Source organism: Hyperoodon ampullatus (assembly GCF_949752795.1).
Source record: "Hyperoodon ampullatus genome assembly, chromosome: 15".
Classification (NCBI taxonomy): Eukaryota; Metazoa; Chordata; class Mammalia; order Artiodactyla; family Ziphiidae; genus Hyperoodon; species Hyperoodon ampullatus.
In genome coordinates this window covers 63,243,076-63,270,871 of record NC_136928.1, presented here as the reverse complement: position 1 = coordinate 63,270,871, position 27,796 = coordinate 63,243,076, and the positions used below count along the sequence as shown (strand labels likewise).

At 37.0% G+C, this 27,796-nt stretch overlaps 1 protein-coding gene across 1 annotated transcript; it reads left to right on the top strand.

Moving 5' to 3' along the window:
- Positions 1 to 146: 146 nt before the first annotated feature.
- On the top strand, positions 147 to 27,028 carry YIPF4 (Yip1 domain family member 4; the record flags this gene model as incomplete). Its single annotated transcript, XM_079720956.1, has 6 exons — positions 147 to 225; positions 15,159 to 15,312; positions 16,889 to 17,060; positions 19,512 to 19,589; positions 22,564 to 22,677; positions 26,633 to 27,028. The coding sequence occupies 6 exons, from the start codon at positions 147 to 149 to the stop codon at positions 26,768 to 26,770; spliced, it is 735 nt and encodes a 244-aa protein (XP_079577082.1). The 3' UTR covers positions 26,771 to 27,028.
- Between the last annotated feature and the right edge of the window lie 768 nt (positions 27,029 to 27,796).

Here is a 27,796-nt window from a genome sequence, read left to right as displayed (position 1 = left end):
CTCATCTCCGGCCTCGTTCCCAGCCTCCATATCTCGGCTCGCGGGTCGCGCCGTCGGGCGCGCGTGCGGGTCGGCGCCGCGGCCGCCTTGGGGCCTGGGCCCAGCCACAGCCTCCTCCTCCGCCGCGGGCTCGGAGGGGCCGCGAGATGCAGCCGCCGGGCCCTCCTCCTGCGTATTCCCCCACTAACGGGGACTTCACCTTTGTCTCCTCAGCAGACGCGGAAGGTGAGACTGAGCCCCGGGACGTACCCGGGAGGGTACGTCGCCCTGGGGGACGCCGGGCGGACGCGGCAGTGTCTTTCTGGGGCCGAGGCGGTTGTGGCCCTGTGGGGACGGGCAGGAAGCTGACCCATGGGGGACTCGAGCCCTCTGCTCCCGCCGGGCCTTCCGAGAGGTCCGAGTAGCCGAGGGTGGGGTGTGGGGAACTTTCCAAGTGACTCGGTCAGCTTCTGGCTTTCTCTACACCGTCTGGTGGCAGGTTTTTCTGGTGGACTTACCCACCTCGAGGGCACCCACGGGACCCCAAGATTTTATTTCTAAAGTGACTTGGCGTTGCTCAGAAAGGGATGGTTAGATTGGCCGGGCTAGGTGTCAAAGAATGAGAACGAGGAACGAGAGCTTGTTGCTTTGTTATTTATCAGCACATAACTTTTTGTTGAGATTAAATTAGGCGCTGCAAATACTAATTTCCCTCGAGGAGTTTGTGGTTTTCATGGAACCTGGTATCTTGCCAGCGTTCCAGTTTTCCTCCTATTTTATGGTGTTTGACCTCAGTATTCAGAGAAGTGTACCCAGATATATTTGGGAACACCCAGCTGGATTACAAGAAGTTTCCGTTGCTTTCCAGATTTCCTTATGTCCTGTTTTGAGGAAGCATTTGTGCTGGAGAGATTTTTCTACAGCGCGGGAGAATTTGTTTTCCTCCTTTTCTCTGTACTTTACCAGACTCTTTCTCTGCTACTTTTGTTAGACTTTGTATACCAGTAATTTTCCAGTGACCAGACTTAACTGCTGGATATGGAAAAATAAGTTATACTTAACTATAGAAATTTCATTCTAGAGAAGGACCTAGTGTGCTTCCTGAGAAATCAAGTTTTGTAATGCATCAGTTAATATAGATTGCTTTCCCTTTTTCTGTTTTGCTTTTCTCGTTTTGGTTTTTGAATGGCGTTGTTTAAAAAAAATAGTACTGTAGTTTTGGTTATATTAAAATTCAGTTTTTATCCTAGAGAACATAGCTGATACATTTAAATGTAATATGGAAATTTGGTGAAATATAGCAACCCAAAATATTTTAGTTTGTTTCATCTACATTTGGTAGCCTAGTGCTTGGGGAGGAATAACCAACTGTAGTTTTCCAGACTTTAAGAAAAAATTGTCTGTATACACAAAAAATTGAGTATCACAACCTGATGTTTGTTCAGAATTATATATCCATGTTTATAGTTCTAATACCCCCACTTCCTCCAGGAATTACCTTTCTCAAATATGCCTAAGAAACCTGACAATAATATAACAAGCTAATCCATTGACTCCATATACTAAACCAAGAAACCTGGAATAAGTAAAATCCATAAGATTTATTCAGACTTCTCCGTATAGCCTCCAAGAATGTATAGACTCCCTGTATATCAAGGGATATACAGACAAGGATAGATATCTGTATAATAATACCCTCAAGTTTATAACATTATACAGTTTAAATTTACAGTATTTTAAGCAAATGGCTTGTTTGGTCTTTCTAAGACTCCTGCTGAGCTTTATTATTCCTGTGTTTTATAGTGAACCTGAGGCTTAGAGAAGTTCAGTAACCTCCACATGAAGGATCTGGAATTAAGAGCTAGTGTTCTGTGTCCTAAGATTTCTTTATACTAAACCATGATGTGTCTTACATATATTTTTGTAAACTGAATAGTGTATCTGAAGTATAGAGTCCTGGATTTGCATCCTGTCTTTACCAATTACTATCTATGTGATGTTGGGCAAGTTACTTAATCTCTCTTAACCTCAGTTTTCGTATACGTAAAATGAGAAATAATAATACCCAAGTGCTCAAACATTTTGCAAATGCAAAGCGCTTAGTACACCTGGAAGAGTCAAGTGCTCAGTATTTGTTAGCAGTGTTGCTGCTGCTTTGGGTTTCAGTATTAGTTGGTGCCACGGTTATTTTTTTACTGTTCTCTAACATAAACATTTGACTCTGCAACACCAAGTTTCTTCTCTGATTCCTAAGCGTGTCATGTAAATTCTTGCTTTTCCCCTCTTACGGTGTTTATCTAACCATGGATGTTTTCAGCTGGTAGAGGTTTTATTGTATACCTTGCTTCTAGATTCTGTCCAAGTCTCTTTCTCAGTGATACTTATCGTTACTAATTTGTACATGTCCTTTGTTCTTAAATGTGCCTTGGTGTTTGTCTCCATACCTATGTGTATCCAGGTCCTCATGCTTAGAATGCTTTTCTCCTTCTTACCCCAAGATGAAACTGAAGGCTGAATTTAGATACTCCTTTCTTGCTGAAACTTTGCTTAACTGTTCCTCAGAAACAGAAATGTCCCTAATCTTTTCTATGTCCCAGCACTTAGCACAGAACCCAGAATATTAACATCACAAAGTAATTGTTTGTTGAAGGAATAAATGATTTCTGCTTTCTTTTATCTCCTATGACATTGATACTTGGGACTATAAAACCTAGCACATTTTGGATGGTATAACTAACTTGGATGGTATAACTAACTTTTGGTTTAGAGCCAGAAGACTTCAGTTAAAGTTCTGACTCTTACAGAAGCTATGTGATATTGGCCAAGTTACATAGCTTCTATAAACTCACATTTTCATCCATAAAATGAAAATCACACTTATAAGAATATTGTGAAAATTACTTAAGGCAATGTGTATAAAAGCAAGGTCCATAAGTACAAGTTAAAAGAATGTAGACTAAAAAAAAAAAAAAGAACGTAGACTATGTGAATAAGCTAGTAAATGAATAAATAAATGAATAATGAAATCCAGACTTAATATTCAGTTCTGTGGTGTAAAACTACATCCAAAAGCAGTAATGAAATGCATGTGTATAAATGCAAGAATGTACCACTGCAATGAGAAACCCGCGCACCACAACGAAGCATAGTCCCTACTCACCACGACTAGAGAAAGCCCGCACATAACAATGAAGACCAAACGCAGCCAAAAAAAAAAAAGTAATGGTACCGTTAATATAGAAGTCTTTAAGACAGTCCTTTGACTTTATTTTGTATCACACAAATAAGTAATTCTTTGCCTGCTTTATTTTCACAGACCAGCAGCATTGGCATTACTGGGCTCTAGTAATGCAGAATCTGCCTTAATCATAATTTACATTTTGACAAGATCATCCTTAAGTGATTCATAAGCACGTTAAAGCTTGAGAGGCACTGATTTAGAATATTATGAAAGATCAACAAAAAGAGGAGGAAATTTTTTATAGCTAAAAGATCAGGGACAGTTTAATATTGGTCATATTTTGCCAAATTTTGAAAGATAGGTAATGTTTTGTATATGTAGGATGGAGTATGTCCATATGCAAGGGACTGTATATGAGGAAGTCCCTAACCAAGAAATGGCTTAATAAGAATGGGATTTTTAAAAATTCATCATGCATAATAAATGCTATAAAAAAGGAGGTTCAGGAACTTGCCTGGTGGCGCAGTGGTTAAGAATCCGCCTGCCAATGCAGGGGACATGGGTTTGAGCCCTGGTCTGGGAAGATCCCACATGCTGTGGAGCAACTAAGCCCGTGTGCCACAACTACTGAGCCTGCTCTCTAGAGCCAATGAGCCACAACTGCTGAGCCCACATGCCACAACTACTGAAGCCCACGCACCTAGAGCCCGTGCTCCGCAACAAGAGAAGCCACCGCAATGAGAGGCCCGTGCACCACAACGAAGAGTAGCCCCCGCTCGCCACAACTAGAGAAAGCCGCGCACAGCAAGGAAGACCCAGCGCAGCCAAAAATAAATAAATTAATTAAAAAAAAAAAGAGATCCAAAGGTGGAAATGGTTAACTGCAGGAAGGGATCAAGGAAGTCTTCAGAGACAGATGAAGTACATTTTGAAGGAAAAGGAGGAGTTCTTCAGGTTGAAAAGAGGGAAGAGCATTCACTTAAAAATTATGCAAATGCAATAATTGGTCGAAGCAGTCCCTGTATTTTATACTTCTCAATCTTCACAGTCCTAAAACAATGCTGATTTAGACCATGAGCCCCTTGGGGTTAGAAGCTGTGTTTTACTGTCTACCAGTATCACATGCACTGCCTAGCACAGAGCCTGGTATATAGCAGGAACTTAATAAATGTTCGATGACTACATGATACTTTTTGATTAAGATAAAGGTGTTGTGCTGCTAGAACTGAAGCCAACACTAATTCAACAGAAGTCCAACAAGTAGTTGGAAAGGGCATGAACAGAGACAACTAACCAAGAAAGATGATCTAAGCCACCCAATAGCCATTTTCCCGTCCTCATATTTTTCTCCCTCTAAAGATCATTTTATGTATATCAAAACATTCACCTTTCCTCCAGATCTTAAAGGAAGCCTTTCTTCCTTTCCGAGGATAAGCCTCTACTAGTGCTTTTATTCGCATATCTTCTTGCCTCTTTTGGAACCTTTCTTTGTTTTTCTCTCTAGCATTTTTTATTTCTCCTCTGTTTCTTCCATCACTATCATCACTCACAGGTCCCCTCCTAATTGACAGAATTTTTAATTAAATCTACTACTTCCCTTTTTCCATACTTCCACAGCTAAACTATGTCTGTTATTTCCTGTTTCCTCAGCATCCAGCAATTCCTACCATTCTGCTGGAACTTGACTTGCTTCCTATCATCTACAGAAGGACCTTCAGCAGTGTTTCCCAAAGGGGAAAGGTTGCATGACAAAAATTTGGTAAATAATGTGTTAAGCTAAGTTAAACCAGTTTCCTTAATGCAGAATTCCCAGAGCCTTTAATATGCCAATATTAGTTCTGAAACTCCAAATGGAGGTTGTAGTGTGCAGGGTTTTCCAAACTTAGTGAATATCAAAAGCTTTTTGTGTAGGGCATCTCATAGGATCCAGATTCCACAGAACATACATAAAGAAACACTTACCTATAAAGGCAAGTTTAAAAAAATTAGGGTTTTTTTGCCTGATATTTATTCTCTGAACACTTTGTCCCCAACCTATCTTCCACAACTTTTGAACTCTGTGCCTTTTATAAGCCTTGGGCTTCCATGCCTTTATCTCTGCCCTTTCTTTTCCTTGGAATGATTTCTATCTTTTTTTAAAATTTTTATTTCTTTTTTATTGAAGAATAGTTGATTTATAATGTGCTAGTCTCTGCTGTACAGCAAAGTGACTCAGTTATACACATGTAGACATTCTTTTTTTTAATATTCTTTTCTATTATGGCTTATTATAGTTTATTGAATACAGTTCCCTATGCTTATAGGATATTGTTGTTTATCCATCCTATATATAATAGTTTACATCTGCTAATCCCAACCTCCCAGTCCTTTTCTCCCTCACCCCTCTCCCCCTTGGCAACCACAGTCTGTTCTCTGTGTCTGTGAGTCTGTTTCTGTTTTGTAGATAGGTTCATTTGTGCCATATTTTAGATTCCACATATAAGTGATATCATATGGCATTTGTCTTTCTCCTTCTGACTTACTTCACTTAGTATGATAATCTCTAGTTGCATCCATGTTGCTGCAAATGGCATGATTTCATTCTTTTTTATGGCTGAGTAGTATTCCATTGTATATATGTACCTCATCTTCTTTATCCATTCATCTATCATGGACATTTAGGTGGTTTCCATGCTTTGGCTGTTGTGAATAGTGCTGCTATGAACATAGGGGCGCATGTATCTTTTTTTTTTAAGATCTTTTAATGTGGACTATTTTTAAAGTCTTTATTGAATTTGTTACAATATTGCTTTGGTTTTTTGGCTCCAAGGCATGTGGGATCCTAGCTCCCTGACCAGGGATCGAACCTGCACCCTCTGCATTGCAAGGTGAAGTCTTAACCACTGGACTGCCAGGGAAGTCCCAGCATGTATCTTTTTGAATTATAGTTTTGTGTGGCTATATACCCAGGAGTGGGATTGCTGGATCATATGGTAATTCTATTTTTAGTTTTCTGAGAAAGCTCCACACTGTTTTACATAGTGGCTGCACCAACTTACATACCCACCAACAGTTTATGAAGGTTCCCTTTTCTCCACACTCTCTCCAGCATTTGTTATTTGTAGACTTTTTAATGATGGCCATTCTGACTGGTGTGAGGTGGTACCTCACTGTAGTTTTGATTTGCATTTCTCTAATGATTAGTGATGTTGAGCATCTTTTCATGTGCCTACTGGCCATCTGTATGTCTTCTTTGGAGAAGTGTCTATTAAGGTCTTCTGCCCATTTTTCAGATGGGTTGTTTGTTTTTTTGATAGTGAGCCTCATGAGCTGTTTGTATATTTTGGAGATTAAGGCCTTGTCTGTCCCATCATTTGCAGATGTTTTCTCCCATCTTTGGAATGATTTCTTACTCCTTCTCTGCTCATCCACTTATCTCTCATGGCCAGATTCCAGTTCTACTTCCACATAGCCTTCCTGACCACCTCTTTGATAGCTTAGGTCTCTTTACTCCTATGGCACCTGTGATCTGTTGGCAATAGGCATCGTTTACTTACAGAAGAGTGTGTTTTACAGTACTAATAGGGTTTTTTATCATATTCAGCACTCCAAAAAGAAACCCTGTACCCATTTTCAGTCACTGTCTATTCCCTCCCTGCCTTCCAGTCCCTGGCAACCACTAATCTACTTTCTGTCTCTATCGATTTGCTTATTCTGGATATTTCATGTAAATGGGGTAATACAATATGTGACCTTTTGTGTCTGGTTTCTTTCACTCAGCGTAATGCTTTCAAGGTTCATTCATGTTACAGCATGAATCAGTAACTCATTCCTTTTGTGGCTGAATAAAATTCCATTGCTTGGATATACTGTCAATTGGATTTTGAACTCCTTGAGGTATCTCACTTCTTTATATCACTCTCAGGGCATTATAGAAATAGGTAATCCTTAAATATTTATTGGTGGATTAATTAACCAATGTTGAAAGTGAGAAAGGTACTAAAGTGAAAATGACTTATTGTTTGTGATATAGTTCCTTTTGCCAAACGCCAGAAACATGTCTCTAGTCTCTCTCTCACTTTCTCATATTCAGTTGGTCATCAAATTATTTCAGAATAGCTCCAGAATAGCTATATAATTAATCTGTTCTTCCCTTTCTACTGACATTGCCTTAGTTCAAGTCCTTTCCATTTCTCATCTATACTTTTTGCTGACCATACTCCCTCCTCAAATCTCTCCCCACTTAAATCAGTCCTCCACAGTGCAGCTAAGATTATGTTTACACAATGCAAATCTGATTTTGTATATTTACTTTATTAAAAACCTCTAATATCCCTTCTTGATATAAGCTCTGTGGAGCTATTTGCCCTTATATTAATTAATTCATCCAACCAGCACACATTTGTTGGTTGCCTACTATGGGCCAGGCACTGTTATAGGTACTGGAGATACATGTTCAAAACAAAACGACAACAAACACACCTTAGTTCCTCCCATCAGCGAACTTACAGACATTATCCAAACAATCATACAAATACATAATTATAAACAGTGATAAATGTTTTGAAGGAAAAGTCCAGGGGACTATGAAAGGAACCTAATCTAGTCAGGGAGATCATGGAAAATTTCCTTAAATAGGTATATCTAGGGGACTTCCCTGGTGGTGCAGTGGTTGAGAGTCCGCCTGCCAATTCAGGGGGCACGGGTTCGAGCCCTTGTCCAGGAAGATCCCACATGCCGCTGAGCAGCTAAGCCCGTGCATCACAACTACTGAGCCTGCATGCCACAACTACTGAAGCCTGCTTGCCTAGAGCCCATGCTCAGCAACAAGAGAAGCCACCGCAGTGAGAAGCCTTTGCACCACAAGGAAGAGTAGCCCCTGCTCGCCGCAACTAGAGAAAGCCCGCACACAGCAACGAAGACCCAGCGCAGCCAAAAATAATAAATAAAATAAATAAATTTATATATTAAAAAAAAGTTTATCTAGGAACTGAAGAATGGGTGGCATTTAATTATCTGAAGTTAGGGGAGACAGCCTGGTACAAAGTTCCTGAGGTACAAGGGATCCTGGTTCATTCAAAGAACTGAGAGGCTTAATATGGCTAGAGCATAGGGTCACGGTGGGTAGGGAGGCAGAAAATTGTTCTGGAGAAGTAGATAGGGCATCGAGATTGTTAGATTTGAGCTGAAAAAGTAGTGGGAGGCCACTGAAGGATTTTAAACGGGAGAGTGAAAGATTTACATTTAAAAAATATTCTTCTGGCTATAGATAAGAATGGATTGGAAAGAGAATGACTAGGGAGAGGAGTTAGTAGACCATTACAGTCATACAGGCAGGAGATGTTAGTTTGCACTAGCATGGTGCAGGTGGTAGAAATGGAGAAAAGTGGGCAGGTTCAAAAAATATTTAGGGGTAAAAGCGATAGAATTTAGTGGTGGTTGAATGGTGTGGGGAGCATGTGAATGAAGGAAACTGTCAAGGATAATTAAACTTGCGGTTTACAGTGCTAGATGGGATTAGTGGTACTATTCAGTGAGATAAGAAGGAGGAAGACCTTAACTATCAAGAATGCAGTTTTGGAATATTGAGTTTTAGATGCTTTTGAAATAACTACGTTAAGCTGACACTTGATTGTATAAGTCTACAGAAGAGGACTGGACTCAATATATTGCTATTTGAGCTCAGCCTTCCTCAGTGTTTTTGCCTCTTTTTATGGTCTGAATGTTTGTGTCCCCCAAAATTCATATGTTGAAATCCTAATGCCCAGTGGGGAAGTGGAGCCTTTGGGAGGTACTTAGGTCATGAGGATGGGGCCCTCATAAATGGGATTAATGCTCTTATAAAAAAGATTTCACAGATTTCCCTACCCGTTTCTGCCATGTGAGGGCACAAGGAGAAGTCAGCTAGCCAGAAGAGAGCCCTTACCTGACCATGCTGACACCCTGACTTTAGACTTCCAACCTCCAGAACTGTGAGAAACAAATTTCTATTGTTTATAAGCCACCCAGTCTATGGTATTTTGTTATATAGCAGCCTAAACAGACTAAGACACTCCTATATAAAAATGATAGTATATACAACTCATAATACTTTATTGTGATCAATAATTTGTAGACATAATAATGCAGTAATTTTTGTGTTAATAGGCTTTTTTGAATAAACAATTTTCTGTTACTCTGTTAAGGTGTCCATTTAGCCTACTTTGTGTGACATTCCCCCTCCCCAGGAAAGATGTCACTTCTAATATAGTTTAGTAGTGTTGATAGAGGAATCTTTAGTTTTTCCTCTTTAAAAGTTTCCTACTTGATTTTTTAAAAATTATATCCAGATAGATATTATCACAAGTATCTTCTATACAATGTGCTCAAGAAGTACAATATATGATATATAATGGGTGCAAGAATAGTTTTTCTTCCCTGTTTGAAAATTGAAAATGACTTTTTAGTCAACCTTTCTTGGGAAGAAAACAAGGTAGTTAAGCAAGGTTTATCTTTTAAAAAATTAATCTATTTCTTTTCATAAATTTTAAACTTGTAAGGCATTACACAAATCTATAAATGTGGCAAAATTGCATAGAACTATACACACAAATAAGTGCACTTAAAACTGGTAAAATCTGAATAAGGTCTATCAACTGTATCAGTGTCAGTGTCCTGGTTTTGATAGTACCTATGATGGTATGGTACCATTGGGGGAGACAGGGTGAAGGGTGCATATAACCTCTCTGCAACTTCCTGTGAATCTATAATTATTTCAAAATAAAATTTAAAAGACTCATAAGGCAAATAAAAGAAATTTCTGTTAGATAACTGATTTATGCCAAAATGGGATTTGATTTTTCTAAAGGTAGGCTCAGGAGATGTAATTGATTTTAATTAATATTATGTGCAATATGAAAATTAACTGGCAATATTGAATAGTAAAGCTACTGAAATCGTAAACCAAAATGATATGAATAAAAATATAACCTAGGGGCTTCCCTGGTGGCGCAGTGGTTAAGAATCCGCCTGCCAGTGTCTGGGACACAGGTTCGAGCCCTGATCTGGGAAGATCCCACATGCCGCGGAGCAGCTAAGCCCGTGAGCCACAACTGCTGAGCCCGTGTGCCTAGAGCCCATGCTCTGCAACAAGAGAAGCCACTGCAATGAGAAGCCTGTGCGCTGCAACTAGAGAAGGCGCTTCCGCGCGCAGCAATGAAGACCCAACACAGCCAAAAATAAATAAAAAATTTTAAAGTATATATATATTTATATAACCTAGGACACAATTTTATACAAGGCTTTAAAATTTTTTCTCATGGAGTAACATAATCAACTCCCATATAGGTCTAGCAATTATAAAATCATTATATACTTGCGTTGGTTTCTTGAGCTCTTTCATTGGCCTATATACACATTAAAATGTTTTTATAACTAAAATGGAACAGTGGAATTTGTCCCTTTAATATGAAACATGTGCTTGTTTTATTTTGCTGCACAAATAGTCAATTCTGGTTTAGATTTAAGCACACATGGATTTCATTTCATTTTCATTCAAATAAAATGGAATTATTTTTGTCCTTGCTCTTGGTTGCTTGTTAAGTAAGAAAACGCTTATTCATGTATATAAGAAGTTGGCAAGTACCAACAAAATGTTCATGTTCATTGCAGATTACTCTCCTCTCATAGAAATCTAGAACTTTTGTAGGGGGAGATCAGTAAATCTCACCCTGAGTATACTCTCATACTACACTGACTGAATTCTTCAAAGTGAAGTTCTCAGGCTGAGGAGAAGATTCAGAGAAAAGATCCCTCACCCAGTAATACACTTGAGTTGAAAGGGAGGGAAAATTACTGTTAAGTTTTGTTCTGCATTTTTTCCAGGTGGCTTTTAATAAAACTTGAAACTTGCTGATATTCTTTCCTCACTCTGAACCCAAACAGTAGTGGAAACATTTTTAAGATTTCTTTCAAAGATTATTTCATCTTAAAACCACTTATATTTATTATTATCTTTATGTTGTTTTTTACTTAGAAAATGACAAGAATATTATAGTGTAGTAAGAAAATATTAATTTAAGATTAGTGTTTTATAATTCTGGACACCTGTCCTAGAGTTGATGATCAAGCTAGCTGGTTCTTACTGTGGTTTAATGTAAGACAGCTGTGCTCCTGGAGTGATTATTATTATTTTTTTTTGAATATTTCTCATTGTCTTCCGACATTATTTTTTACATGTTAACTTGATCACGTGTTAGGCTAACTACTGAGTTTTTTTACTTTTCTGTTGCTTTTTTTTTTTTATTAGTTTCTGCTTTATAACAAAGTGAATCGGTCATACATATACATCTGTTCCCACATCCCTTCCCTCATGCATCTCCCTCCCTCTCACCCTCCCCATCCCACCCCTCCAGCTTTTTTTTTTTTAACTCACATGTAATTGTGTCTTGGGGGAACTGGATGATTTGTCAGACTGCTGTTTCTAGCATTCTCCTACATACGTCCATGATATTTTCCTTCTTTGCATAGAATGGAAAACACTACAAAATTATAAGCTACAGGTGTCTTTTTGAGGTTCTGCACCCCTGCTATGAAAAACTGCTAAACATATACAATTCTTTCTCACAGCACTCCCTAGCACTATAATTTATATATCCTTTTTTTGGCTTAGATTAAGGACTTTAAGTGCAATCTTTTCTAGAGGCCAGGAAACAGTTGTTAAGGTCCTTTCCTGCCTTATAATTCCAAAACCTTTAATGTCACTGCTATACTAATGACTTCCTGTTCTAAGTTTTCCTCTTGTTAAATCAAGAAAGGCACTCTTTGTGCCTATTGGAAGTAGAATTTTAGTTAAGTTTCAACGCTTTCATTTTCAACTTAGAGTAAGACAAAGAAGCAGAAAGTAATTTTGGGAGAATATTTTAATCACAAGATTCTATGGCAATTAGCATCTATAGGGACTATTTTTAGGCTTTAAGTAGGGAAGGACAGTGAATTCAAAAGTACTTGCATTTTATCTCTAGCTGAATAAACTAAACTATAAAAGCTTTTTAGAATCATGTAATGTTAAACCTGGAAAGAACTTTGAATAGGAAACTGGAGACCAGAAGGCATTAATGATTTGCTGTATTAATTAGTAGCTTAGCTAGGACTTAGCTTCAGAATGCAAACTTTATTATAATTAATTGCAGGAGTTGTCAGAACCAGATCATTATGTGACTCATAATTGATCCACTCATTGATTGAAGTTTAAGCCAAAATTTTTTAATGGCAGCTCCCAAAAGCTAACCTAGGGGTAAAACAGGAATAAAGACACAGACCTACTTGAGAATGGACTTGAGGATATGGGGAGGGGGAAGGGTAAGCTGTGACAAAGGTAAGGTATCTACCAAAGGTAAGGTAGATAGCTAGTGGGAAGCAGCCGCATAGCACAGGGAGATCAGATCGGTGCTTTGTGACCGCCTGGAGGGGTGGGATAGGGAGGGTGGGAGGGAGACGCAAGAGGGAAGGGATATGGGAACAGATGTATATGTATAACTGATTTACTTTGTTATAAAGCAGAAACTAACACACCATTCTGAAGCAATTATACTCCAATAAAGTTGTAAAAAAAAAAAAAAAGCTAACCTAGAATTTAGGGTAATGTGCAAATTAGGCTCTTCTTTCTACTGTATAGGATCTCCAGGAAAGGAGAGTCTGTGTTGAGTGTTCTGGTTTGCTGTTGCCGAAATTGTTTTCTAAAGTATCACTCCAGGGGCTTCCCTGGTGGCACAGTGGTTGAGAGTCTGCCTGCCTATGTAGGGGACACGGGTTCGTGCCCTGGTCCGGGAGGATACCACGTGCCGCGGAGCAGCTAGGCCCGTGAGCCATGGCCGCTGAGCTTGTGCGTCCAGAGCGTGTGCTCCACAACGGGAGAGGCCACAACAGTGAGAGGCCCGCGTACCGCAAAATAAATAGATAAATAAAGTATCACTCCAGTCTTGTTACTTCTAGTTAACAGCATTGATGGTTGTTTACTAGTGCATGTTGTCTGGTCGTACAAATGTGTTTTTTTTTATTAATTCCTGTATGAACTCAAGCAAGTTCTTTACTATTCCCAATTTTTTTTCGACCAGAAATTTTGACATATGTACTACTGTGATTATCTGTAACCTCTAAGGCACTGGTACAGACTGTGAGTGGAATTTATTTTGTAATGTGGATAACAGAGTCTCTTCACTGCTTTTCTTTTTATCTATATAAATTTATTTATTTATTTATTTATTTATTTTTGGCTGCGTTGGGTCTTCGTTGCTGCACGCGGGCTTTCTCTAGTTGCAGCAGGCGGGGGCTACTCTTTGTTGTGGTGTGCAGGCTTCTTATTGTGGTGCCGTCTCATTGCAGATCATGGGCTCTAGGCATGCGGGCTTCAGTAGTTGTGGCATGCGGGCTCAGTAGTTGTGGTGCACGGGCTCTAGAGCGCAGGCTCAGTAGTTGTGGTGCACGGGCTTAGTTGCTCTGCAGCATGTGGGATCTTCCTGGACCAGGGCTCGAACCCGTGTCCCCTGCATTGGCAGGCAGATTCTTAACCACTGCACCACCAGGGAAGCCCTTCACTGCTTTTTAGAATTGATCTAAAAAAAACCCAACAACCTTGGCTTCCCTGGTGGCGCAGTGGTTGGGAGTCTGCCTGCCGATGCAGGGGACACGAGTTCGTGCCCTGGTCCCGGAAGATCCCACATGCCACGGAGTGGCTAGGCCCATGAGCCATGGCCACTGAGCCTGCGCGTCCAGAGCCTGTGCTCCGCAATGGGAGAGGCCACAACAGTGAGAGGCCTGCATACCGCAAAAAAAAGCAAAAAACAAAAAACCAACAACCTTTATTTTGCCAAAACTAAAGATAAATGATGTAATTATATAAAGAAAAAGGTTAGCTGAAATAGCAGGAAACTCTTACTAGTCAGATTTATCCAAAACTAAGCATTAATATATGAGGCACTTAGCATAGATATTTGGTTTTAAAAGAAATAATGTATGAGTAAATATATGAAAAAGTAAGGGAAGTTATCTGCGGTTTTCCTTTAGCAAATAATTTTGTCTAATGGTTTGTATATATAAATATGTAATGCCTTTAAAGAGAATTTATACATCACTTTGTTCTGAGGCACATAATGTACATAATAATGAAGGGAATCCAAAATGATACCCTGTTGGGAGTTCCTGGGGGTCCAGTGGTTAGGACTCCGTGCTTTTGCTGCCAGGCCTGGGTTCAGTCCGTGGTCGGGGAACTAAGATCCTGCAAGCCTCACAGTGCAGCCAAAACCAAACCAAACCAAACAAACAAAAAAACCAAAGTGATATCCTGTAATATATTTTGTATATATCTTCCATTTAAATTTTAAAGTTACAGGTATAAGTCTAGATTCTGGTACAAGGCTAGCTAGTTAGATGTGAAACCTTTCATGTGAATTCACCTCTCGTTTTCATTTTCTTGTTGTAAAAATAGAAAGTGGTTTTTAGATATCATTACTGAAAAAAATTCAACTGAGTAACTTTTAAAGATTTTATTGACTTATGCAGTGATTCATGAAATGGGCAGCATCCCATTTTGCAGATAGAAAGGAGCTCTGAGGAGCTGTACAAAATGAAAGACTTCAGGCAGAAGGAAATGGGACAAGGAAGTTATACTAGCTAAAAGTGGATTAGTTATGGCAAGATCACTTTCCTTTAGGAGATTGCAGGGGTCTGTCTGGCAGATTACTTCACTAGTGCTGACCAGGTGATTCCTGATTCACTAGTTTAAGATTCTGTTTCTGGGAGAGGCCAAAACTGTAATTAAGTCTTGGCTTGCTGACATGAGACTTAGCATAAGTGACTCCATTTTGGGCCTGCTGTCTTGTTTTTAGCACTGTCAACTACAAAATACAAAGATTATATGCAGTAGCAGATGTTCGTATGTAGAGATCTTCAAGTGAGAATTATTTAGTTGGATATATGCTCGTGTTGGTTAGGATTCACACATTTTACCTTGGTTTATAGTTTTGCCCTCTTTTCTCCTAAGATCTCAGTGGTTCAATAGCATCCCCAGATGTCAAGTTAAACCTTGGTGGAGATTTTATCAAAGAGTCTACAGCTACTACATTTCTGAGACAAAGAGGATATGGCTGGCTTTTGGAAGTTGAAGATGATGACCCTGAAGATAACAAGCCACTCTTGTATGTAAAAATAATATGTATTTTTTGGTTTTTAGAGCTAGTCTGTGGGATGATTGTATTTTTTCATATTATTTAAGACAGGTATAGAAAATCTTAACCTTTTTGGTCAAACGTTTTAGCTATTTTCAGTTTTACTGTTATAGTTGACCCTTGAACAACACAGGTTTGAACTGTGTAGGTCTACTTGTACATAGATTATTTTTAATACATACATTGGAAAATTTTTTTGAGTTTGCAACAATGTGAAAAAACTCACAGACGAACCATGTAGCCTAGAAGTATCGAAAAAATTAAGAAAAAGGTATGTCTTGAATGCATAAAGTATACGTAGATGTACATGTAACATATAAAATATATGTTAATCAACTGTTTATGTGATTGGTAAGGCTTCTGATCAACAGTAGGCTATTAGTAGTTAAGTTTTGGAGTCAAAATTATATGTGGATCTTTGACTGAGGGTGGCACCCATAACCCCCACGTTGTTCAAGGTCAACTGTAACTAGTAAAACTGAAATAATGAGAGAATATTTTTAACCTACTGAATGGCAAAAGTTAAAAGAATCATAATCCTATATCACACACAAATATACTCCAAACTGTTAGGACTTACCTGGGTCTATAGCTATCTGAAGTGAACATACAATGTAAGTAAAAAAACAAGGTGCTTGGGTGCGTGCTATGGAAGTTCAGTTTAAGATTTCCAAAAAGATTACCCCTCCAAACTCTCTCCCATATAGAAATTCTAGAGCTACCACTGGGAGGACGATAGGGATACTTTCACTTTCTTCATAGTACTTGAAAATTTTTAAGTGATTATGTACCACTTGGGGAAAAAAGGTGAAGAATTTAACAATTTTGGAAAGAAGAACCTATAGCTTTGTAAAATCAAGGTATTACCAAGTTATTCTCTGTAGTACTTATTGGTAGATCAAGTGCTAAAACATCCTGTTTCTTAATGTTAATATACCAAATTTCATCACATCTAAGATGGTATGGATTATAAGATGCAGTTATTTAACGTTTATTGATAAAACAGAAAAAGTACCTAAGACAGCATAAAGCTAGGATATCAAAGGGCTATCTTATCTCCTTAGTGTAAGGATAAATGAGAAATAACCTACCATACAAAAAGAGACAGCAAGGAAGTTTGCTTGTCTGTTTGGCACTGGGTGGGGTGTTGGAAGAAAAAGTGTCTGTGAGAATAAAGGATTGCAGTCTGATTTATCAGTATGGTCCCAAAAAGTCTCAAGCAGAGAATTTTATTTAAAGTCCCAAATTGATAGTGCCTCCAGGAGACTGGCAAAAGGAAAGGCAGATCTTGAAAGCACTTGGCTTCACTCCAGACTGACAGCAGTTGTAAGACACCAGCTATTGTGAGATGCAACCCAACTTTAGAGATGCTGAAATGATGAAAATGTTCATCATGGAACCAGTGAAATGTGGTACTTCAAATGCAAATGTTTTGTTGATCTGTGGTGACTGTAATGTTATATTTAAGCTTTTCTTAAATTCTGCTGCAACTGTCTCAGTATTCAGAAGTGTGTGCTTTTTAAGAATTCTTATTTTAAAATTATAGGGAAGAATTGGATATCGACCTAAAGGATATTTACTACAAAATTCGATGTGTTTTGATGCCAATGCCATCACTTGGTTTTAATAGGCAAGTGGTGAGAGACAATCCTGACTTTTGGGGTCCTCTGGCTGTTGTTCTTTTCTTTTCCATGATATCATTATATGGACAGTTTAGGGTAAGTATATCTTACTTTTCACAAATTCTAAATAGTTTAAGAGTTTTAAAATTGAAAATAGCCAAATATTAACTGTAGTACTTCATGCTTGAGAAATGCTTTAGCTTTACCCATTATTTCTCACTTGTTTATCCCTACAGGCTGTTCTTAATTAAATAAGTGGGGAGTGCCTTGGCTTAATGATTTCCAAACTCTTCTACATCATCATTCTCATAAAAAGTATTAGTATTTGTATGGCAAGTGGGTAAAATGGTTGGGACTGCTCCCAGCTGCCCATACCCTTTCTGATTTCTCCAAAGGATAAAGAGTTTGAAACACAATACTCATGTTCTTATCTTTTATTCATTTTTAGTTCTGTTTTTTTTTTTTGTTTTTTTTTTTTTGCGGTATGTGGGTCCTCTCACTGTTGTGGCCTCTCCCGTTGCGGAGCACAGGCTCTGGACGCGCAGGCTCAGCGGCCGTGGCTCACGGGCCCAGCTGCTCTGCGGCATGTGGGATCTTCCCGGACCGGGGCACGAACCCGTGTCCCCTGCATCGGCAGGCGGACTCTCAACCACTGTGCCACCAGGGAAGCCCAGTTCTGTTTTTTAAAGTAAGCTTTTTAATAAATGATGACAAGAATTCCATCAGTATTTGTTTTTATGTAATACTTTGTCCTATTCTCAGAGGCTTTACCTCTATCATCAAAATACGGCACATGCATATCATTCCCTCATCCCTAGTTTAAGGCTTTAGGGGAGTAAAAAATAACTCTTTACCACAGAGTGATTTGGAAATGAATCAGTTTCCTTTTGTACTATAACATATTTCCACAAGTTTAGTGGCTTAAACAATACAGATTTATCCTTTGACAGTTCTGAAAGTCAGAAACCCAAATTGAGTCTTTTTTTTTTTTTTTTTTTTTTTGTGGTACGCGGGCCTCTCACTGCTGTGGCCTCTCCCGTTGCGGAGCACAGGCTCCGGACGCACAGGCTCAGCAGCCATGGCTCACGGGCCCAGCCGCTCCGCGGCATATGGGATCCTCCCAGACCGGGGCACGAACCCGTATCCCCTGCATCGGCAGGCAGACTCTCAACCACTGCGCCACCAGGGAGGCCCCCAAATTGAGTCTTAAAGGGCTAAAATCAAAATGTCAGCAGGGCTGGTTCTTCTGGAGGCTCCAGGACAGTCTGTTGCTTGCTTCTTCCCATGTCTAGAGGCTGCCAACATTCCTTGACTTCTGGCTGCATCACTGCAGTCTGTTTCCATTTGTCACATTGCCTTCTCTACTGTAGTCACGGATCCCTCTGCCTCCTTTTTTAAAGGACAGTTGTGATTACATGTAGTGCTCACCGGATAATCCAGAGTGTTCTCTCCATAGCAAGACCCTTAATGTTATATAACACTGGTCCTATTAATATTTACCTTGGATCAGTAGTTCATATCAAGTATTATGTTGCAAGTATAAGGACCATTGAAGAAGTTGAATGGGGGTTCTGGTCTCCTACCCACCATCAACCCTTCATGTAGAACATCTCTATATGAATTTTATCTATTTTATATAATCTTTCATTTGAACAAAGTGTTCTAAGGCTGAAAACAGAAGATTCTTATCTCCATAGAATGTTTCTTTGTCATTACTTAATCATTTATTTTTGTCAGTATGGACTCATGGATATTTATTTTATTTTCTGGACTATAATACAGTACTATCATTTATTTTATTGCTCAGATTGTTGCAGTTTTAGCCATTGGGAGCTCCTTCAGGTTACCTTCTGTATCCTTTTGACATATCCCCATCTTTTTTTGAGTGCTTCCTTTCTTTCTGACTCCACAGAGTGTTCTGGGCTCACCTTTTATTGTCCCTGTCCCAGCCCTGGAATCAGTCATTTTTCTAGGGAGTCCTAGTGCCTTTTGGGGAATATTTAGAAACCAGGATCTGGGCAATAAGTGTGCTTATGTTGCTACTGGGTGTCATTATTTCTAGACACCCCCCAAGCAGACAGAACTTGGAAATATATGCATGTATCATTACTATGTCAAGTCTCAGGAGTTAAAATTGTGTGAAGTATCATCCACATTCTATTACTTGAATAAATGTGTAATTAATGTAAATTTTAGAGACCTCTTGAGAAGACTGGTAACTTGTTTCACAGATGAATTTACCTTCCAGAATGCTATAAAGCAGGGGTTGGGAGTCAACAGTTTGGTCTTTCTTTGCAGTTCTTTTATTATAGATCATAAAATACTAAGGTTTCCTTAGGCAATTGATCATTGCTAAATTTTCAATTTGGATGTAAAATTACATTACACATTTATAGTCTTGTTAAGTTTTACCTGGGAACCCAAATTCTCTATGACCTGAAGTTGGGTATACCAAAATATCTTATATGGTAGAGAATTGAGTTCGTGGGAAATTATTAGCTTATTTGGTACACAGATATTAACTGCATGAATTTTTTTTCTCTTAAGGTGGTCTCATGGATTATAACCATTTGGATATTTGGTTCATTAACAATTTTCTTACTGGCCAGAGTTCTTGGTGGAGAAGTAAGTGGTTAATTTTGAAAATAGCCTTTGTTTTTTATGGTAAGCTTTATTTTTGATACTGCAGGCAGTATCAGTAGCTATGTTCATTGTAACTGCTTTTTGTCCCAGAATTGCTTTTAAGTTATGCTACTTCTTTTAAGGTGATGTAAATATTAGTAAAAATGTTATGAGAAATAAAGAGGAAAGAAAAAAAATCCAATTTCACTCATAAATAATTTATAGCTTTTTAGGGAAGCATGCAATGCATTCTCTGTTACAGCAGTTCTCAAACTTTTTGATCTCAGGTCCCCAAAGAGATTTCTTTCTGTAGGTTGTATTTATTGATATTTACCATGTTAGAAATTAAAATAAAAATTTTAAATATATATTTCTTCATTTAAAACTAAAAGTAAACCAATTACATTTTAACATAAAAAATACATTTTAATAAAAACTATTTTTCAAAACAAAGTGAGAAAAAGGTATTGTTTTACATTTTTGCAAGTAGCTTTAATGTCTGGTTTAGTGGAAATTGTATTCTAATATCTGCTTTCTGCATTCAATTGTTACGCTATATTTTGGTTAAAGTAAAAAATAAGGCCTCACACAGGTATATAATTTTAAAAGGAAGAGTGTTTTAATACATTTTTTTGGATGATTATGATTATTCTACTCTGATACTACATCAACACTCAACAAGTAATATTTTCTTAAAGGTTTGTTGTAATGAGGAATCTCAAACCGTATCAGTGAACTTTTTATACGCTGTATCATTGAAATTCACTTTGGATGGATCTTTTTACCCATGCACGGTCAACTAAGAAAACATTAGTTCCCTGAGCTTTGTAGATCTTCCAAATGTTGACTCGTTTTATTATACAATGTCAGAAAATCACATTCATTAATAGCACCACCTATTTCATCAGAAAAATCTGTACTGGAAAACTATCAAGATAACAGTGTTGGATACAAGTTTTCCAAAATTCTACTTTTTGCTTGAGAGAGAGAATTTTGTAATTTGGAAGAAATACTGTCAGTTGTTTTCCTTGAAATAATAGGCTCACTTGATTCATTTTCATTCATGTTGCCTGTCAATACCTAACTCTGAATAATCATAGTTTGTCTTTCAGTTGTTCTTTCAAGTAAAAATAGTATTCTGTGGATAAAGCATCTAATTCAACTCTTCACTCACACAGTTGTACAAATGCTTTTCCTTGGGATAACCACTGAATCAAGATACAGAAGAAATGCTTTCTGTGTGCTTCTCATTTTGTTACACAGAATATTAAAAAGACATATTCAAAGGTTGAGGCTTGATAAAATTAATCATTTTAACTGCTTCATTAAGGACATTCTTAAGTGAAACTGGCTTTTTTTCTTCTTTTCCTGTGAGTGTGGGTTAGTAAAGAACACAGTAACTACTAGTATGTTTCATGCCACCTTGATTTGTGCTAAAGCAGCATGTTTTACCCATTGCTTTTGTTCTATTAGTACTAATATCAACCCAATTAAAAAGGCAAATAATGTTTTATTACTATTATAAAAAATAGTTTTTTGGGTTTTTTTTAAAAGTTTTATTTATTTAATTTTTTTTCCATGCCTTGAGGCATGCGGGATCTTAATTCCCCGACCAGGGATTGAACCTGTGCCCCCCTGCAGTGGAAGCGTGGAGTCTTAACCACTGGACCTCCAGGGAAGTCCCCTATTACAAAAAAGACGTTCCAGTCTTTTAGAGGAGTCTCTGGGACCCCAAGAGGTCCATGGGCCACACCTTGAGAATCACTGATCCATTAAATTAGACTTTATGAATTACTATAAACCTAGGAATTCCAGCACTCTGGAATTCAACTCTCTGTGGAGAGGGTAAAGCACAAGGGATGCCAGGCGAGTTACTATATCATGTGGGTGCTGACTCATATCAGGCTTATTACTCTATGAACACTGAATGCTAAATGCAGAACTCTTGAGCCTTTTTCTCATACTTGGTGGAAAGGTCTCCACCAAGCTCTTGTTCTTCTGCTTTCCAGTTTCCAAAATTAAGTTGCTCTTGTTCTGTCTTCTAATCTCCTGTTTATGCCTCTTATAAAAAGGAGTTTCCTTTTTTCCTTCCCTTTTAATGGAGTTTCAGGAAGGAATGGTATTAGATATATGCACTCAATCCATCATCTTAACTTAAAACTCTTGAATAAATGTAGAATAACATTTATCTATGTAATTTTCTCACTCTGCTTATGAAAATTTAAAATAATTCTAACAGGGACATTTGTTTGCATATTATTTCTTACATTCTACAAAACCTCATATAATTTTTATGTGAAAAAAGGTATCACTAAATGTTTTGGTAATTTAGGACTGTTGATAGAGAAGTTAAAAGACCTAGATCTTAATTTGAACTCTTACCAACTAGCTTTGCCTTCCTGAACAAAGCCCTTTGTTTCTGGAATCACTTTCTTCATAATGGGGACAGTAATACCACATAGGGTTGTTAGTGCCTTTGATCTTCACAGTATGTGAAGCTCTGTTACAGAGTGTGGCACACAGTAGCCACTAAAAAATATTTTTCTCTTCAGTCCTCCTACCTTCTTTCCCTTCCCTTCTAGTCTGCATTTGTCACATCTAGCTTCTCTAGACTTGAATTTTTCATCAGAATAAGATGGTTGTGGTTCCTTTAAATAATCCTCCTACAACAAGGGAGATAGTGACTAAGAGATATACTCAAGGTAATTGGATATATAAGTCTGAAGCTCAAAAGAGAGAGAGCAGGAAATGTAGATTTGGGTATTATCAGAATTGATAATTGAAATCACGGTGGGTTGTTGACATTGTCCACGAATATAAGAGACTATATGATAATTTGAAATATAATGGGTATGATACTTTTTTCTTAATTCTCACATTTATGTAAGTACAACAAAGTATATATGATGTTTAATAGTGGTTAAAAATAAGTGTCTTGATTTCTGTGATATTTATTTAACGTTTTGAAAATTCACAGGTTGCATATGGCCAAGTTCTTGGAGTTATAGGATATTCATTACTTCCTCTCATTGTAATAGCCCCTGTACTTTTGGTGGTTGGATCATTTGAAGTGGTGTCTACACTTATAAAAGTAAGTAGTGTGTTATAAAAAGTAGTTTACTGTTTCCCAGTAAAAAAAAAAAAAAGTATACAGTTGTCCCTCCATATCCACGGGAGATTCGTTCTAGGACCCCCCGCAGACAAGAAAATCTGCAGATGCTCAAGTTCCCTATACAAAATGGTGTAGTATTTACATGTAATCTGTGCACATCCTTCCATCTACTTTAAATCATCTCTAGATTACTTACAATACCTAATACAATGTAAATGCTATGTAAATAGTTGTCTGTACTGCAGCAAATTCAAGTTTGGCTTTCTGGAACTTTCTGGAATTTTTTCTTCCCCCCAAATATTTTTGATCCACAGTTGGTTGAGTCGGTGGATGCAGAACCCACAGGTAATAAGAGCTGACTGTACTAGTTCTCTGGCTAAGAATCTTGTAATCTATAACATATGTTTATCAAACAGTTCGTAGTGTTTTGGAACAGTGACCTTACTCACTAATTATACCAGTTATATTTCTTTTATTTTCCCCTTTTAATGGCCATAAATTATAATGTATGTCTAGGGCAGAATAAAGAACAAAGAGCAAATCAGACCTTGGGGTATTACACTCAGAGAATTTTTTATATAATGTTAAAATTTTCTTCTCGTTCATCTGACTTAGATTTTGTGGGAGGCATTTATTTAAAATTCCACTGGCTCAAAAGGACATGTGTACCCCAGTGTTCATTGCAACACTATTTACAGTAGCCAGAACATGGAAACAACCTAAATGTCCAACAACAGGTGAATGGATAAACAAGATGTGGTACATATATACAATGGAATATTACTCAGCCATAAAAAAGGAACAAAATTGGGTCATTTATAGAGACGTGGATGGACCTAGAGTCTGTCATACAGAGTGGAGTAAGCCAGAAAGAGAAAAAAAATACCATATATTAACACATATATGTGGAATCTAGAAAAATGGTACAGATTAACCTATTTGCAGGGCAGGAATAGAGACGTAGATGTAGAAAATGGACATGTGGACACAGGTGTGGAAGGGGAGGGTGGGACGAACTGGGAGATTAGGATTGACATATGTACACTACCATGCGTAAAATAGATAGCGGGAACATTCTATAAAGCACAGGAAGCTCAGCTTGATGCTCTGTGATGACCTAGATGGGTGGGATTGGGAAGGGGGGTGGGAGGGAGGTCCAAGACGGAGGGGATATAGGTATGCATACAGCTGATTCACTTCATTGTACAGCAGAGACTAACACAACATTGTAAAGCAATTATACTCCAATAAAAAAAAACTCGCTAAAAATAGATAAAATAATATTCCACTGGGACTGGACATTTATTTAATAATTGTCACTCATATTTGAATAGTAAGTTCTTTATCAAATATGATATATGGTTCTAGTAAATTGGCTTTTATGTGTTGCAGAGATCAGGACTTCTTTGTGCTGTGTTAAGCTTATATTAACATATGTACCCACTTTAAACATTTACTGATAACATTAAATATTACTGAGTACTGATTGAACTTAAATTTTGGCATTTATTAATTTTGAACAACTTTTGGAAATAAATGACCACTCTAACACATGTATGTATATTACACAGTGAATATAATTTTTTTTCTTTATGGAAAATAGAACTTCGACTTAAATACTTAAGAGTAGAGTAACTTCTGTGAGTTTTGGTTTTACTTAAAGTTTATTACTAATTCCAATATAAAAGAAATTATTCCTTTTAGAATTGAGTAACTACAGGCTAATACTGACATTATATAAGCCTTGGGTATTGAGAAGAGTTGGATTTTGGAACCAGTCAGTTCTGAATTCACATTCTGGTTCTGCCACTTACTTGCTGTTTGCCTTGGGGAGATATCTTTTCGTACCCTCCTATGCAAAATGGGAGTCTTAACTACTTTTTAGGGATTGTTATGGATTTTAAAGTATAAATAATGTCTAGTATAGTGCTTGACAGAGTAGGCAAAGTGGTAGCTGTTATTATTATAAATGCTAAACAAATATTTTGAGAACATCTCTGTATGTTTGAACTATTTGAACACTTTAGAGACCAAGGAGAAGAGCTTTCTTTCCTCTAATCCTAAATTTTTAATTGTCATTATTAGCACTTAGTTTAAAAGTCTTACAGTACAAGAGCTAGCCCCATACTGGCATTTAATTATCTAGCCTTAGTGAACATACCACTTTACTGAATCATTCAGGATCACTGCTTGTGTGTTGTTTTACTTGGGTTAGAGCCTGTTTGAATGCTTCTGAGACTACTCCCCAAATTGCTAAAACTGTCCTCTAGTTATTTTTAGCCATTGAGTTCAACTGAAAATTGGTCTTAATGTTCTTTATGCAACATGTGAATGTATTATTATAAAACGGAAGAATCTTTTTTATATCATTAAAAGTTTAGGATACAATTCTTTTTAAACTTTAGAGTTTCTTCCCCACATTTCTTTCCCTAATCACTTAATCTTCTGTGTGTAGCAATCTGTTTTACATGTTTCTTGTTTTAGTCCAAAGTTTGCTGAGAAATAATGTTGCAAAACTCTCATCACTTAACTCTAACATTAGAATACAGTTTAATCTACAAGCACTAATTTTTTTAACATTAAACCTCTGTAACTCTTACCAATCTTTAACCATTTATTTACAAAAAAATTTAACCATACAAATGCAATTTGATTATAATTTTACTTCATTTATTTCCCTATATTTTTTTGTAGGTTTAAAATATCTTGCAGGGTTTTTTGTATGTTTTTAGTTTAAAAAGCACAATATAAAATCGGACCATCTCAAATACATTTTTAGTCAGTCTGCCAGTATTTATTTTTTACCTCTGTACCAGTGGTTCTCAACTGATGGCGATTTTGCCCCCCAAGGACATTGGCAATGTCTGGAGACATTTTTGGGTATCACAAATGGGGAGGGCTGGGATGGCACTAGTATATAGTGACTAGAAGCCAGGGATACTGCTAAACATCCTACAGTGCACAGGACAACTTCCCACAACTATTTTCCAGCTCAAAAATTTGATTAGTGCGTGGTTGAGAAACCCTGGTCTGTGCTAGGTCTGTTTCTGTCATAGTTTCCCTGATTTCTACCGTTATAGTTCTTCCTTTCATTTTATTCTGTAAAATGCCTTCAGTGACTATATTAGTAAGTATTATATAAATTTCTAGTCGAAATAATTTAAAATTAAGCACATGCATAATCAGAAAACTCTCTTCCATTATGGTTTACCATGGGATATTGAATATAGTTCCCTGTGCTATACATTAGAATATCAACTATACTTCAATTTTTTAAAAAAAGCAAAAAAAATTTTTTTATCATGAAAAATTTTCAAACATTAAAAAAAAAAAGAAAACTCAACCAAAATATTATGGTTTTCCTCCTTTCCATGTAACACTATACTTCTACCTTGTCCTGGGAAAATGATTTGTTACCTAATAAATGTGTAAAATTTTCACTTAATATGTTTTTCTACTTCTTGGGGAAAAAAAAAGGAAAAATTTCTACTTTGTGAAGATCAATTAGTTTTCTTTCAGGAAACAAATATCTTTCAGCTGCCTATCCCTATAATTTTCCGAAAGTTGCTGTATCTTAAGTCACCAGGGACACTTGTTAAAAAGTCTGATAATTAGACCCTTCTTCCCTTAGAGATTCTCATTCAGTAGAACTAGAATGAATCCCAGGATTCTGTTTTTTAATAGGCACCCAAGGTGATTCCTGTGATTAGACAAGTTTGATAACAAAAGACTTCATTTGCAGAAGTCAGGGAGCAGAGCAAGGATGAATATTCCTAACAAGTTTTAAACATTCTCAATAAGTGTTACTGCTTCTACAATTGGTTGTTAGGGTTGTTTTAAAAAAAATACTGTAAATGTTATTTTTGTGATACCCAGAATGTTAATTAACTTGCTAATACACTGCCTTTTGTCTTTTTTGTTTGTTTTTTTAAAGCTCTTTGGTGTGTTTTGGGCTGCCTACAGTGCTGCTTCATTGTTAGTGGGTGAAGAATTCAAGACCAAAAAGCCTCTCCTGATTTATCCAATCTTTTTATTATACATTTATTTTTTGTCCTTATATACTGGGGTGTGATCTAAGTCATATATGAGTAGAAAAAGACAATGTTACCTTTCTGTGTAGGCTGGGAATTCTTGCTTGAGGGGATTGAAAAAAACATATTGATGGTAAAATTTTACATGTTCCAGATGTAAAGGCAGTCTAAGGTCTTTTTAAAACAATATTTTTTTTGTATTTAATTAAGCAATTGTAGTTACCTGAATATTTTTGGTCAGAATTCTGAATTCTGTTTGATTCATCATATTCCAGTGAATAAAATATAAAAGCATTGTGTTTTTAAGATTGTGTCAATATTCACCTAAAAACTTGTGCCAAAAGCACCAGGAATGGTAATTATATTTCACTTGAAGGGTAAATATGACAGCATCCTGATAATCCAGAAGTGCAATTTTTTTTCTTTAAAGGGTTTTCTCCTGCATTGCAGATCCTGTAGATATATATTTATATTTATATATGTATTTATGAAGTAATTCTTATTATTCACAAAATGTATTTCTGAATAACCTAAAAATTAAGATATTTTAAATCTGATGCTTAAACTTTATTTAATTTGGCCATTAATCTTTTTATTTATAAATTTAATTTTGCTTTTAAATTATATATAATTTTAAAAATCTCATACATGCTTCAGTCAGTATGTCCTTGTTAAGAATTCTTAATAATAACAATTGAAACTAACAACAGTTGCTGATGTACATTTGGTTTGTTTGGGTGTGCTTTTAAAAACCACTTTTGAATGTCTAAACATTTGATTTAAAGTTTCTGTTTATCTTTCTGACCAAAAAAGCAAGAGGTATGATGGATATGGCATTCATTAAAATTGTCAATATGCAGAAAAACAGTAATATTTATAGCACCAGTAAATATTTTTAAGTGGTACTCCGAAGTCATAAAAGTTGCTGGAAAGAGACCATTAGAGTCTTGTGGTCCTGAACAATGTTATATGAAGTAGAAGAAAATAAAATGCTTCCCAGCTGTGTGTTTTGTTTTTATAACACCTTGTCCTGTATTACTTGATATTTGAACAAGTATCAGGTACTC